General features: G+C 42.1%; 1 protein-coding gene across 18 annotated transcripts in view; it reads left to right on the top strand.

The window, feature by feature from the left end:
• The window catches only part of LOC139162732 (NACHT, LRR and PYD domains-containing protein 3-like), a 255,679-nt gene that overhangs the window by 78,759 nt on the left and 162,477 nt on the right, over window positions 1-14,443 (top strand). For all 18 annotated transcript variants that reach the window (XM_070743544.1, XM_070743563.1, XM_070743553.1 and 15 more), the window contains 2 exons: window positions 8,690-8,860; window positions 10,455-10,625. In XM_070743544.1, the coding sequence (XP_070599645.1) occupies window positions 8,690-8,860; window positions 10,455-10,625 (342 nt within the window). The remainder of the gene's footprint in view (window positions 1-8,689; window positions 8,861-10,454; window positions 10,626-14,443) is intronic.

The raw sequence follows: 14,443 nt of genomic DNA, 5'->3' as shown, positions 1-14,443 counted from the left end.
TTTCTATATTTATTTATTCATTCATTCATTCATTTATTCATTCATTTATTTATTTATTTATTTATACTTATATGCCGCCCAGTCCCAAAGGGACTGCCACTCAGACACTATACTTTTCCGCTCAACCCAGAAAAAAATTAGAGGGAACACTGCCCCACACACTCAAATGTGATGGCAGCTCCCTGCCACCCTTCGCCCTCCCTGCCCAGCTCTTTGAAGCCTTTTGCCCTCCCCGGCTCCCATGCCTTTCACAGCAGCGGCTCTGTGCAACCACCACCACCTTTAGCCTTGTCTGCCCACCACGCTTCTTGCAGCAGCAGCTCTGTGAATCCACCACCATCTTTTGCCCTCCCCGACCCCCATGCCTCTCACGGCAGTGGCTCTCTGCAGCTGCCACCACCTTTCGCCCTCCCCGACCCTCACGCCTCTTGCAGCAGCGGCTCTCTGCAGCCGCAGCCGCTTTTTGCCCTGCCTGCCCCCCATGCCTCTCTCTGCAGTGGCTCTCTACAGCTACAAAACAAGGTAAGAGCTGCCAGCCCCTGCCACACCGTTTGTCCTCGCTCCTCCCTGCTCCCCCTGCCACGCCCCTAACCCCTGTTTACCTGGATCACCTCCTGCAGGTGAGTTTTAACAGTAATAGATTTTGGTTTTTTTATTATTAATTTCTTTTAATAAAAAAGAAGAGAATTTTTTTCCCTATTAATTAGGGAAAGGTTGTATAAGCATTTTTAGTTTCTTTTAAGAAAAATGTATAAGAAGGTGAGTAGGCATGACGGCCTATCTGGTTTTGTAAGAGGATGATATTGATTTAAAAGTAAAATAACAGAATGACATAGTGGGAAGGGACCTTATTTTGCCCAGCACCAAGCCCCAAATAATTACGTAACCAGTTGTCTTGGATGACATCCGTGCTCAGGTATGAAAATGTGCCACTCAGACACTATACTTTTCCCACACCGAAAAAAAATTAGAGGGAACATTGCATGGCATAGGACCAGACTATCTCCGAGACTGTGTTCTGCCACACAAATCCCAACAACCAGTGAGGTCCCACAGAGTTGGTCTCCTTAGGGTCCCATTGGCCAATGTTGCCTGGTGGGACCTAGGGCAAAAGCCTTCTATGTGGGGGGGCCCTCTGGAATCAGCTCCCCCTGGAGATTTGCATTGCCCCCACCTTCCTTGCCTTCTGAAAGAGTGTAAAAGCTCATTTGTCACCAGGCCTGGGATTACTAGATCTTCTCCCTGACCAATGAATGTTTTTAGTATGATTTATTGAATGAATGCCAATAATAGTTTTTAAAGTTAGAATTTTTAAAGATTATTTTATGTATATTAATTGGAGTAATTATACTATTGTGTCTTTGCATATGCTGTGAGCCACCCTGAGTCCTCGGAGATGGGCGGCATACAAATCCAATTAAACTAAAACTAAACTAAACTAATCTAACAATTATCCTTCCTTTAAAAAAACCCATAAATTAATTAATTTAAATATTCTATAATCCCCCCCATAAATTAATTTTAAAAACAGTTAATAAACTGTCTATGGCAGCCCCTCAAGTATTTGAAGACTGCTATCATATTCCCCCAGACCTCTTCTTCGCTAGACTATCCATGCCTAGTTCCTGCAACCTCTTTTCATATTCTAGCTTCCAGGCCCCTTATCACTCTGGTTGCTCTCTTCTGCACCCTCTCTAGAGTTTCAACATCTTTTTTGTAGTATGTTGACCAAAACTGGATACAGTACTCTAGGTGTGGGCTTTCTAGAGTGGTATTAGTACCTCCTTAGTCTTAGAGTGTATCCCTGTGTTGATGCAACTCAGGGTTGTGTTGGCTGGTCTTTGCCACCACTGCACATTGGTGGCTCATGTTTAGTTGGCTGTCCACCAAGATTCCAAGATCTCTCTCATAGTCACTGCTGTTGAGTGTGGTTTCACCCAGCTTGTATGTATGTTTTGAATTTTTCTTACCTAGGTGTAAGATTTTTTTTCTGCATTGAACTTCATTTTGTTTGCTTGGGCCCATTGTACAAATCTGTCAAGATCCTTCTGTAACTTGAGCCTATTTATTTATTTTATTTATTTTTATTTATTTATTTTGTCCAATACACAATGAGGGTTTTAGTGGGTATATATCTATATACACATAATAAAATACATGATGAAGGTTATAGAGGAGATACTCATAGTAAAATATATCTAAGAAATAATAGAAAAGAAGGTATAGTAATAGAACATATCAATGAAAGAATAGAAGAAGAGATATAGGAATAGAAGAAAGGTATAGGAGATATAGGAGAGCAATAGGACAGGGGACGGAAGGCACTCTAGTGCACTTGTACTCGCCCCTTACTGACCTCTTAGGAATCTGGATAGGTCAACCGTAGATAATCTAAGGGTAAAGTGTTGGGGGTTTGGGGATGACACTATGGAGTCCAGTAATGAGTTCCACACTTCGACAACTCGGTTACTGAAGTCATATTTTTTACAGTCAAGTTTGGAGTGGTTAATATTAAGTTTAAATCTGTTGTGTGCTCTTGGGTTGTTGTGGTTGAAGCTGAAGTAGTCGCCGACAGGCAAGACATTGCAGCATATGATCTTGTGGGCAATACTTACATCTTGTTTAAGGCGTCTTAGTTCTAAACTTTCTAGGCCCAGGATTGAAAGTCTAGTCTCATAGGGTATTCTATTTCGAGTGGAGGAGTGAAGGGCTCTTCTGGTGAAGTATCTTTGGACATTTTCAAGGGTGTTAATGTCTGAGATGCGATATGGGTTCCAAACAGATGAGCTGTATTCGAGGATGGGTCTGGCAAAAGTTTTGTAAGCTCTGGTAAATAGTGTGAGATTGCCAGAGCAGAAGCTACGTAGGATTAGGTTTACAATTCTTGAAGCCTTCTTGGCTATATTGTTGCAGTGGGCTTTAGCACTTAAATCTTTTGTTATTAGTATACCAAGGTCTTTAACCAAGTGGGTATTATCTGGACCAGAATATCTCCGAGACCGCCTGCTGCCGCACGAATCCCAGCGACCGATTAGGTCCCACAGAGTGGGCCTTCTCCGGGTCCCGTCAACTAAACAATGTCGGTTGGCGGGCCCCAGGGGAAGAGCCTTCTCTGTGGTGGCCCCGACCCTCTGGAACCAACTCCCCCCGGAGATTAGAACTGCCCCTACTCTCCTTGCCTTTCGTAAACTCCTTAAGACCCACCTGTGTCGTCAGGCATGGGGGAACTGAGACATCTCCCCCGGGCATATTCAATTCATGAGTGGTATGTGTGTATGTATGTGTGCTTAGAAAATGGGGTTTTTTAAAATGTTTTTAGTAGAAATTTAGATTTGCTGAAATTGTCTTCTGTTATTCTGTTGTGAGCCGCCCCGAATCTGCGGAGAGGGGCGGCATACAAATCTAAATAAACTAAACTAAACTAAACTGTGATAATTTGATTATTCAGTTCGTATTTGGAGTTCTGATTCTTCTTCCCAATGTGTAGGACAGAGCATTTGCTAGTTGAGATTTGGAGTTGCCATGTGTTAGACCACTCAGAAGCAACGTCAAGGTCTTTTTGGAGAGTAGTTGTGTTATCGGTGGTGTTGAAGAGTTTTACATTGTCGGCGAAGAGGACACAGTTGCTTGTGATGTAATCACAAATGTCATTGGTGTAGAGAGTTAAGAGCGTTGGTCCCAGTACACTACCTTGGGGAACACCGCTTTTAACTGGGACGGGGGTGGATATGGTGCTTCCTGTTTTGACTACTTGTTGTCTGTTTGACAGGAATGTTGTAATCCAGCTATGGAGGGATCCTGAGATGCCATAGGATTTGAGTTTTAGGAGTAGTTTGTCGTGGATAACTGAATCAAAGGCTTTGCAGAAGTCAATATAAATTGCATCTGTAGATTTCCCTTGATCTAGATGAGTTGTCCATATATTTTTGCAGTGGAGGAACTGCAGGTTGCAGGATAGGTTTTTTCTGAAACCAAATTGTTTGTTAGAGAGCAAATTATTAGTTTCTAGATGGAGAGTAATTGATTTGTTTATAATTGATTCCATGACTTTGCATGGGACACAGCATAATGAAATTGGTCGGTAGTTATCTACAAGAGAGGGGTCTCCTTTTTTGAAGATGGGGATGACCATTGCTTTTGACCATATTTTAGGAAGTGTGCTGGTTCTGAAGGATTTTTCAAAAATTATGCTTAGTGGTTCAGCTATGGCAGAAGAGAGCTTTTTTAGGAAGTAAGCACATAGACCATCTGGTCCAACTGATAGAGAAGGTTTAAGGTCACATAATGCTTTTTCAACTCGGTCTTCAGTGAAGTCTACTTGGGTTAAGTCGTTGAGGGAGTTTGAGGTGCGATTGATGAAATTGGGGGATGAGCCATTGCTGTTAACAAAGACAGAGCCAAAGAAAGAATTGAGGAGGTTGGCTTTGGATGAATCATCATGGTATTCTTTGTTGTTGGGTCCTTTGAGAGGTGGGATTGGTCTAGAGTCTTTGAGTTTATTGTTGACAAAGTTGTAGAAAGCTCTATTAGATTTGGTGCGTAGGAGGTTTTCCTCTTGTTTGCTGTAGTAGTTAAGGCATTCTGTTTTTATTTGATTGCAAATGCTTTTATATTGGCTTTTGAAGTTGGAAACTTGTCCTTTTTTGTTTTTCCTCCAGAGAGATTTTTTTCTTGTTTGTAATTTTCTTATGGAGATGGGGAGGTTATTTTTGTTTTGTTTATGGTACATGTTAGAGGTACATGAAGTCTGATGATAATTTTCATTTCGAGTAGGAATGTGTTGTAGAGGTCATCAGTAGTGTAGCATTCAGAGAATAGAGTTTTCCAGTTTAATGTTGAGAGGTGGGCTTCAATAAGTTCATAGTTTGCTTTTTTGAAATTGAATTTTGGTGTTGTATTATTTTGGTGGTTCGTAGTGTGGCTTAAGTTGAGACTGAAGTTTATCATACTGTGGTCACTGTTGGAAAATTGTTCTATTGTTTGTAAGCCATATATTGTACTTTTGCTGTTGCAGAAGATGAGATCCAGACAGCTATCAAGTCTGGTATTGTTAGTTACTAGTTGGTCGAGTCCCAGATAGGTGACGGTATTATATATAGTAGAATGGATGGGTTCCATGCTGCATTCATTTAAGGACCAGTTGATGTGTGGTAGATTGAGGTCTCCAAGGAAGATAATGGGGTATGGGCAGTTGGTTGCCCATGTTAGTAATGTGGATAATTTGTTTGCATGTTCGATGTCGTAGTCCGGGGCTCTGTAGCAGAGTAAGAAGCGAATTGTGGTATTTAGGGATAAATCACAAACAATAGTTTCAGGAACCAATAAATCCTGTGCAACTTTGAGGATTTTTAGGTTCAGTGATTTTTTGTAGAATATAGCTACTCCGCCTCCTCTGCGGGATTCACGGTCTGAGCGGAAAACATGGTAGTTTTTTGATGTGATAATGGAGTCTGGGTAGGAAGCATTTAGCCATGTTTCGCATGTAAAAATTATATCAAAGTTGGAGGTGTCAAGTAGAAGGAGGAATTCAGATGTCTTGTTGACTAAACTTCTAGCATTTAATAGTTTACATTTGAGATTGGTCTTGTGTTGGGGATTGGTTTTGGGGTGGTTAGAGGAAGTAAGGGGCACGCTTTCCTATTCTTGGTTTGAGGTGGTAGGGTTGTCCATTTGTTGTTGTGGGATCGTGGTCTGGCAGGTGTCAGTTTGATATTGTGAGATGGTAGGTTGAAAGTTAGACCGGAAGATGTGGGGAGAATTATGGGTTTTGGGTTTGATGCTTTCTGTGCGGTAATCTATGTAAAGGTTTGTTTCACCAAGTTCATAGCATCTCTTGAGTTCTGCCTGTAGTTCATGAGAGTGAATACGTTGGAGGAGAGAAAGATCTGGTCTGGATCTGAGTTTGTTGAAGGACTTGTTATTTCTGGCAATGTGGTTAATGGTCTTGATGAATTGCTGTTTTATTTGTTCAGTTTTGCATACTACTTTGCAGAAGCGGGGAGCTATTGAGCCATCGTTATACTTGTGCTCAGGTCCAATTCTGGTAACTTCCAAAATGTCTTCTTGGGCAATTGTTTGTGCATGTGAGTGGAGGTGGATGATATTTCTTATTCTTGTTATATCTAATTCATGACTTTCATCAAGACCAAAGAGGATAGCATTCTGGCGTTTTTGTTCACGTTCCATGGCATCCTTGACTAGGGTAGAGATATCAGTGGTAGAATTAGTGGTTTTTTGAGTATTGGAAGTGGTTGAGGTTGAGGTTGGGGTGGTGGAGTGGTGAGTGGTATTTTGTCGGGTGGATTCAGTGTTTGGATATTTTTCTCCATGGGTGAGAGTCTTGATTCAATACTTTCTTTGAATTCTTGTTGTGTTTTGAGAAGTCTTGGTTCAATACTTTCGATTAATGTTTCTTGAGTTTTGATGGCTTCTTTTAAGGTATTAATCTCATCAGACAAACTGCTAAGTATATTTAGCTTGGGGGTGCAGGATGAGCACATATAAAGAAATGAAGAGTTTGCTTTTAGGAAGGTGTCAATATGTTTAGAAATATTGAAGCAGCTTTTGTGAGCAGACTGATTGCAAGTCTGGCATTTTATGAAACCATCATGATCATTGATAATGTCATTGCATTTAAAGCATTGATAGCTGTGATTATCAATTGTTGCTTGTTGTTCTTTTTGTTCTTGTTGTTGTATATTCTTTTTGATTGGCATTTCTGCTTTGATTTGAGCTGTTCTGTGCCAGCGTCTGTCTATAGGATGTGGGGGGGGAGTGTTAGTGCTTCAGGAAAGTCTTTCGGGTACCCTGCCTGAGTATCAGGTTTCCTGCTCACTGGGCCTCTTTATGACTTTATGTTGTATCCTCTGGGGTATTGGCTACTCCTGCTAATTTGGTGTCATCTGCAAATTTAATTAGTTCCCCTTCTATTCCCACATCTAGGTTGTTGATAAAAATGTTAAAGAGTACTGGGTCTAGGACTGATCCTTGTGGTACCCCACTGCTTCCTTCTTTCCATGTGGACGTGGACCCTTTGAGGACTACTCGTTGGGTGCGGTTGATCAGTCAGTTGTCAATCCATCTGATTGTGTTGCTCTCTATCATATTTTCTCTAATTTGCAGAATAGTAGATTGTGGTCCACTTTGTCGAATGCTTTACTGTAGTCTAGGCATACTAAGTCCAGTGTGTTTTGCTGGTCAATTGATTTGGTCACAGTGTTAAAGAATGGAATGAAGTTGGTTTGGCATGATTTGTTCCTAATAAAATCGTGTTGACTGTTGGCTATTATGTTATTTGTCTCAAGGTGGTGGCAGATCTTTTTCTTGATTATTTTTTATAGCATTTTCCCAATATAATGAATGAAATGAAAGGGATAATTGTTAATGATTGATGAAGTGGGAAAGTCCCCAAAGGAACTTTCCCAAAGTCCCCATCCCTAATATGAACATAGGGGTAAGGAAGGGGTAATTAGGGGATGAATAATTGAGAAAGAATCCTATAAATGATATGATTTCTATCAAGCAAATCACCCCGGAAAATAACTGACTTTCAGAGTCCCATTATGTGCATAACAGGTCTATTTTTTATTGACTTTATTTGACAATAAAGTTCTTTTCCTTGCTTTCTTTTGTTGGCTTCTGAAGTTTTTCTTACAGGTATAGAATCAGGCTACAACATAACAAAATTGACAAAAGTGAAGGGAGTCTGAGAAATTTCTCAAAGGATCTAGGACAGTGAAGGTGAACCTTTATTACCTCGGGTGCCAAAAAAGCAATGGCACATGCCCGAGTGCCTACACCCATAATTCAATGTCTTGTGAGGGCAAAAAAAGCTTCCTCCACCCCCTGGAGGCCCTCTGGAGTCCAGTAACGGCCTGATTTCCAAATTCTGGTGGGCCTAGTAGGCTTGTGTTTCGCCCTCCCCTGGAGCCAGGGAAGGGCAAAAACACTCTTCCCCATCCCCTTGGAGGCTCTCTGGAAGCCAAAAACATCTTCCCAGAGCCTCTGCATGAACCAAATATCAGCTGGCCAGCACACACATACATGTTGAGCTGAGATAGGGCAATGGCTTCTGTGCCAGCAGATACAGTTCTGTGTGCAACCTGTGGCACCCATGCCATAGGTTCTCCATCATTGGTCTAGGACCTTCAGGCTCCCACCCCTAGCCACGCCTCCTTTGCCTCCAGCCAACCACATCAGGAGCATCACATAATGCATTGGGACTTTTTTCCCCTTTGTTAAACCGGTGTGGCCAGCATGGGTGGTTTATTTACTATTTACTATTGCTCAATTGATATCATCATACACATTGTGCTATATTTATTTTTATTTTTTCTTTCCTACATAAATATTTCACTGAACAACAAATAGATTTGTCTATACAAGTTAGTATTATTTTCTTTCTCTTTACCGCACAGTATGATATTCCACCAAAAGAATTTCACTTAATCTGAGAAGAACCTTTCAGTCAAAATTGTAATAAATAAATATGTGAATTTCTTACAAAACTACAATGTCACATTTATTCCTTTTAGTTTGATGAACACAAATATTCCAAATTGAATAATATTTTGAAAATATATCCAAGGAAAAGCAGTTCAGTTGCCATACATGCATTCCCTTGAATTCCTATAAAAATACAATCAATAATTATTTTTCAAGAAATAATTCTGATTATTTTGAACTGCAGACTTTCTAGATTGATCCTGACTGAATCTTGCAGCAGGTATTTTACAGAAGTATTGAGGAAAAACCAGAGATTGAGAAAGGTACTATTGAACTTTGAGAATCAAGATGACAAAGCAATGGAGCGATTGTGCAACGTGCTCAAACATCCACAATGCACAATACAGACATTAGGGTAAGTGACTTTTTACTTTCAGTTTGATCTGCATAAGTGTCATTTGACTCTTTTCTGTACAGTTAGGTTGCATTGCGTTGCTCCACTATCAACTACCATATATTATATGGCTGACAGCCAGGAAGATGTGGCAGACAGCCAGGAAGATCTGGCAGACAGCCAGGAGGACAAGGCCACTGGGACGCAGGATTCAGCAGACAGCCCAGGGGATTTGGCATGCAGTCCCTCAGACAGTCTTTCGTCTCTGGGTTCTTCTGCAGATCAATATATCGATCTGCCTAGCCGAAGAGCTATGCAAAGAAGGGATCGCTTTAAGGAGTATTACAAGTCATTATAGGAGCATCTGGGCTGGGTGTGGTTCTTATACTGAGGGCTGTGTGTGGTTCCCTTAATGAGGGTTAAAGGGATAAAAGGAAACAAAGGCCAAGGCAAACCGTGGCTGTTTATCTGTGTTGTTTTGTGGTTCCTGCTCTGAAGTTTCTGTTCCATGCCATTGGAGTTTTCAACCCAGCTTTTTCAGACAAGTGGGAGGTGAAAACTCTGGGACTTGCTGTTTGCTCCAAAGATTCAAAAGGACTCCTGAAACGTCTTTGCTAATTCCAGGTTTATTTTATTTATTTTATTTTATTTATTAGATTTGTATGCCGCCCCTTTCCATAGACTCGGGGCGGCTCACAACACAATAAAACAGTTCATAACAAATCTAATAATTTACAATTTAAAATATTTTTAAAAACTCCATTATTAAGCAGTCATACATACATACAGTCATACCATACATAAATTGTATAGGCCCGGGGGAAATATCTCAGTTCTCCCATGCCTGATGACAAAGGTGGGTTTTAAGGAGTTTATGAAAGGCAAGGAAGGTAGGGGGCAGTTCTAATCTCTGGGGGGAGCTAGTTCCAGAGGGTCGGGGCCGCCACAGAGAAGGCTCTTCCCCTGGGGCCTGCCAAACGACATTGTTTAGTTGACGGGACCTGGAGAAGGCCCACTCTGTGGGACCTAATCGGTCGCTGGGATTCGTGCGGCAGAAGGTGGTCTCGGGGATATTCTGGTCCGATGCCATGAAGGGCTTTAAAGGTCATAACCAACACTTTGAATTGTGACTGGAAATTGATCGGCAACCAATGCAGACTGTGGAGTGTTGGTGTAACATGGTCATACCTGGGGAAGCCCATGACTGCTCTCGCAGCTGCATTCTGCACGATCTGAAGTTTCCGAACACTTTTCAAAGGTAGCCCCATGTAGAAAGCATTACAGTAGTCAAACCTTGAGGTGATGAGGGCATGAGTATTATTTTCATTCTCTTTACCGCACAGTACGATATTTCACCAAAAGAATTTCATTTAATCTGAGAAGAACCTTTCAGTCAAAATTGTAATAAATAAATATGTGAATTTCTTACAAAACTACAATGTCACATTTATTCCTTTCAGTTTGATGAACACAAATATTCCAAATTGAATAATATTTTGAAAGTATATCCAAGGAAAAGCAGTTCAGTTGCCATACATGCATTCCCTTGAATTCCTATAAAAATACAATCCATAATTATTTTTTAAGAAATAATTCTGATTATTTTGAACTGCAGACTTTATGGATTGGTCCTGACTAAATCCTGCAGCAGGTATTTTACAGAAGTATTGAGGAAAAACCAGAGATTGAGAAAGGTACTATTGAACTTTGAGAATCAAGATGACAAAGCAATGGAACTATTGTGCGATGGGCTCAAAGATTCACAATGCAAAATAGAGTCATTAGGGTAAGTGACTTTTTACTTTCAGTTTGATCTGCATAAGTGTCTTTTGACTGTTTTCTCTACAGTTAGGTTGCATTGCGTTGCTCCACTATCAACTACCATATATTATGGTTTACATTTTTAGTTAAATTTAGCATAGTTAAACTAACATTTTACATGTTCTCTGTACAAAATATCTGTTCCTTTTCATGTAGCTCTTGCACAGTCTTTTTCATAAACTCCAAATAAGCTAACATATCACCACCTTTGAGAAGACGGGCTTTAAACAATTTATATGTAAGATGTATGTGTTCACTCACACTATTAGAAACAAAAATCCTTTTCAATATGTTCCAACACCTACCAAACTAATCTGGTGTATTAATTACTACAGTCCATAAGCCTTCCTTATGCAGAAGCAGGCTACATTTCATAGACCAGGAAACATAGTTTGTTCTATCCAGCCATGTTATAAGGGATGAGTTAGTTGACTTGTACCATCATTAATTCAACAATACACCTTTATGAAAACTGAATATTCACATTACTCAATATCTCACTGGCAATATCTCATGGGCATTACCTCTCTGGGTCCACAACCTATGTTAAGGTGTGTGCAGAGCAACCCTTGAATTATCAAGGACATAGAAACATAGAAGATTGATGGCTGAAAAAGACATCATGGTCCATCTAGTTTGCCCTTATACTATTTTCTGCATTTTATCTTAGGATGGATATATGTTTATCCCAGGCATGTTTACATTCAGTTACTGTGGATTTACCAACCATGTCTGCTGGAAGTTTGTTCCAAGCATTTACTACTCTTTCAGTAAAATTTTTTATCACGGAGCTTTTGATCTTTTCCCCAATTAACCTCAGACTGTGCCCCCTTGTTCTTATGTTCACTTTCCTATTAAAAACACTTCCCTCCTGAACCTTATTTAACCCTTTAACATATTTAAATGTTTCGATCATGTCCCCCCTTTCCCTTCTGTCCTCCAGACTATACAGATTGAGTTCATTAATCTTTCCTGATAAGTTTTATGCTTAAGACCTTCCACCATTCTTGTAGCCCGTGTTTTGACCAATTCAATATCTTTTTGTAGGTGAGGTCTCCAGAACTGAACACAGTATTCCAAATGTGGTCTCACCAGTGCTCTATACAGTGGGATCACAATTTCCCTCTTCCTGCTTGTTATACCTCTAACTATGCATCCAAGCATTCTACTTGCTTTCCCCACCACCTGACCGCACTGTTCACCCATTTTGAGACTGACATAAGAACATAAGAACGTAAGAAGAGCCATGCTGAATCAGGCCAAAGCCCATCAAGTCCAGCATACTGTGTGACACAGTGGCCCACCAATTGTACATGGGGATCTTGAGCACAAAGAGAAGGCAAAACCCTCCCTTTCTCTTGACCCCCAACAAGAGACCCAGGGTAAGAGCCTTCTCTGTGTCGGCCCCGACCCTCTGGAACCAACTCTCCCCAGATATCAGAGTTGCCCCCACCCTCCTTGCCTTTCGCAAGCTCCTTAAAACCCACCTCTGTCGTCAGGCGTGGGGGAATTGAGTCTTTCCCTTCCCCCTAGGCTTATAGAATTTATATATGGTATGCTTGTATGTATGACTGGTTTTTTAAATTGGGGTTTCTTAGACTATTTTAAATATTAGATTTGTTCACATGGGTTTTTTTTCTATTGTTGTTAGCCGCCCCGAGTCTGTGGAGAGGGGCGGCATATTTATTTATTTATTTATTTATTTATTTATTTATTTATTTATTTATTGATTGATTGATTGATTGATTGATTGATTGATTGGATTTGTATGCCGCCCCTCTCCACAGACTCGGGGTTAGCCAATACTAAAAACAGTTAAAAACCCATTATATAAAAACCAATCATACATACAGACATACCATGCATAAAATTGTAAAGGCCTAGGGGAAAAGTGTATCTCAGTCCCCCCATGCCTGGTGGCAGAGGTGGATTTTAAGCAGCCTACGAAAGGCAAGGAAGGTGGGGGCAATTCTATTCTCTGGGGGGAGTTTGTTCCAGAGGGCCAGGGCCGCCACAGAGAAGGCTTTTCCCCTGGGTCCCGCCAAGCGACATTGTTTAGTTGATGGGACCCGGAGAAGACCCACTCTGTGGGACCTAACTGGCCGCTGGGATTCGTGCGGTAGAAGGCGGTCCCTGAGGTAATCTGGTCCGGTGCCATGAAGGGCTTTATAGGTCATAACCAACACTTTGAATTGTGACCAGAAACTGATCGGCAACCAATGCAGACTGCGGAGGGTTGGTGTAATATGGGCATACCTGGGGAAGCCCATGACTGCTCTCGCAGCTGCATTTTGCACGATCTGAAGTTTCCGAACACTTTTCAAAGGTATCCCCATGTAGAGAGCATTACAGTAGTCGAGCTTTGAGGTGATGTGGGCATGAGTGACTCTGAGCAGTGACTCCCGGTCCAAATAGGGTTGCAACTAGTGCACCAGGCGAACCTGGGCGAACGCCCCCCCTCACCACAGCTGAAAGATGTTTCTCTAACGTGAGCTGTGGATCAAGGAGGATGCCCAAGTTGCGAACCCTCTCTGAGGGGGTCAATGATTCTCCACCCAGGGTAATGGACAGACAGATGGAATTGTCCTTGGGAGGTAAGACCCACAGCCACTCTGTCTTGTCTGGGTTGAGTTTGAATTTGTTGACACCCATCCCAGCCCCAACAGCCTCCAGGCACCGGCACATCACTTCCACTGCTTTGTTGACTGGACATGGGGTGGAGATGTATAACTGTGTATCATCAGCATATTGATGATACCTCACCCCATGCCCTTGGATGATCTCACCCAGCGGTTTCATGTAGATATTAAATAGCAGGGGGGAGAGGACCGACCCATGAGGTAACCCACAAGGGCTAGACCTAGAGGTCGACCTTTGACCCCCCACTAACACTGACTGCGACCGACCGGAGAGGTAGGAGGAGAACCACTGAAGAACAGTGCCTCCCACTCCCAACCTCTCCAGCCGGCACAGAAGGATACCATGGTTGATGGTATCAAAAGCCGCTGAGAGGTCAAGAAGCACCAGGAAAGAGGACAAGCCCCTGTCCCAGGCCCACCAGAGATCATCCATCAGCGTGACCAAAGCAGTTTCCGTGCTGTAACCGGGCCTGAATCCACACTGTTGTGGACCTAGATAATCTTCCAAGGACCGTTGGAGTTGAAGTGCCATCACCTTCTCAACAACCTTCCCCATAAAGGGAAGGTTGGAGACTGGACGGTAGTTATTGAGCACGGCTGGGTCCAGGGAAGGCTTCTTGAGGAGGGGGTGCAAAAGTGCCTCCTTATAAGGAGCCGGAAAGGACCTCCTCCCCAAGGAGGCGCTAACAATCTCCTGGACCCAGCTCTGTGTCACCTCCCAAGTGGTCAAAACAAACCAAGAGGGACACGGATCCAGTAGACAGGTGGCGGAATTTACATCTCCAATGGCCTTGTCCACTTCATCAGATGTCACCAAGTCAAACTCCTCCCAGACAGATGGACAAAGATGTTTAGCCCCAGTCACCTTGACTGACTCGTTGTCAGTCGACTCTGTTTTACAATTGGAGTCGAGTTCTGCTCGAATCCGAGCGATTTTATCAGCGAAAAACGTGTTAAATTCCTCAGCACTACTCTGTAAGGGCTCCCCAACTCCCCCCTAGTTAAGAAGGGAGTGGGTTACCCTAAAAAGAGCGGCCGGGCGGGATTCCCCTGATGCAATCAATGCGGCATGATACGTGCATCTACAAATCTAATAAATGAATAAATGAATAAATGAGACCCAAGGGAACCCTGTCTGCCTCAA

The sequence above is a fragment of the Erythrolamprus reginae genome, chromosome 1 (genome assembly GCF_031021105.1).
Source record: "Erythrolamprus reginae isolate rEryReg1 chromosome 1, rEryReg1.hap1, whole genome shotgun sequence".
Taxonomy (NCBI): domain Eukaryota; kingdom Metazoa; phylum Chordata; class Lepidosauria; order Squamata; family Dipsadidae; genus Erythrolamprus; species Erythrolamprus reginae.
This window is presented reverse-complemented; position numbering and strand designations above follow the sequence as displayed.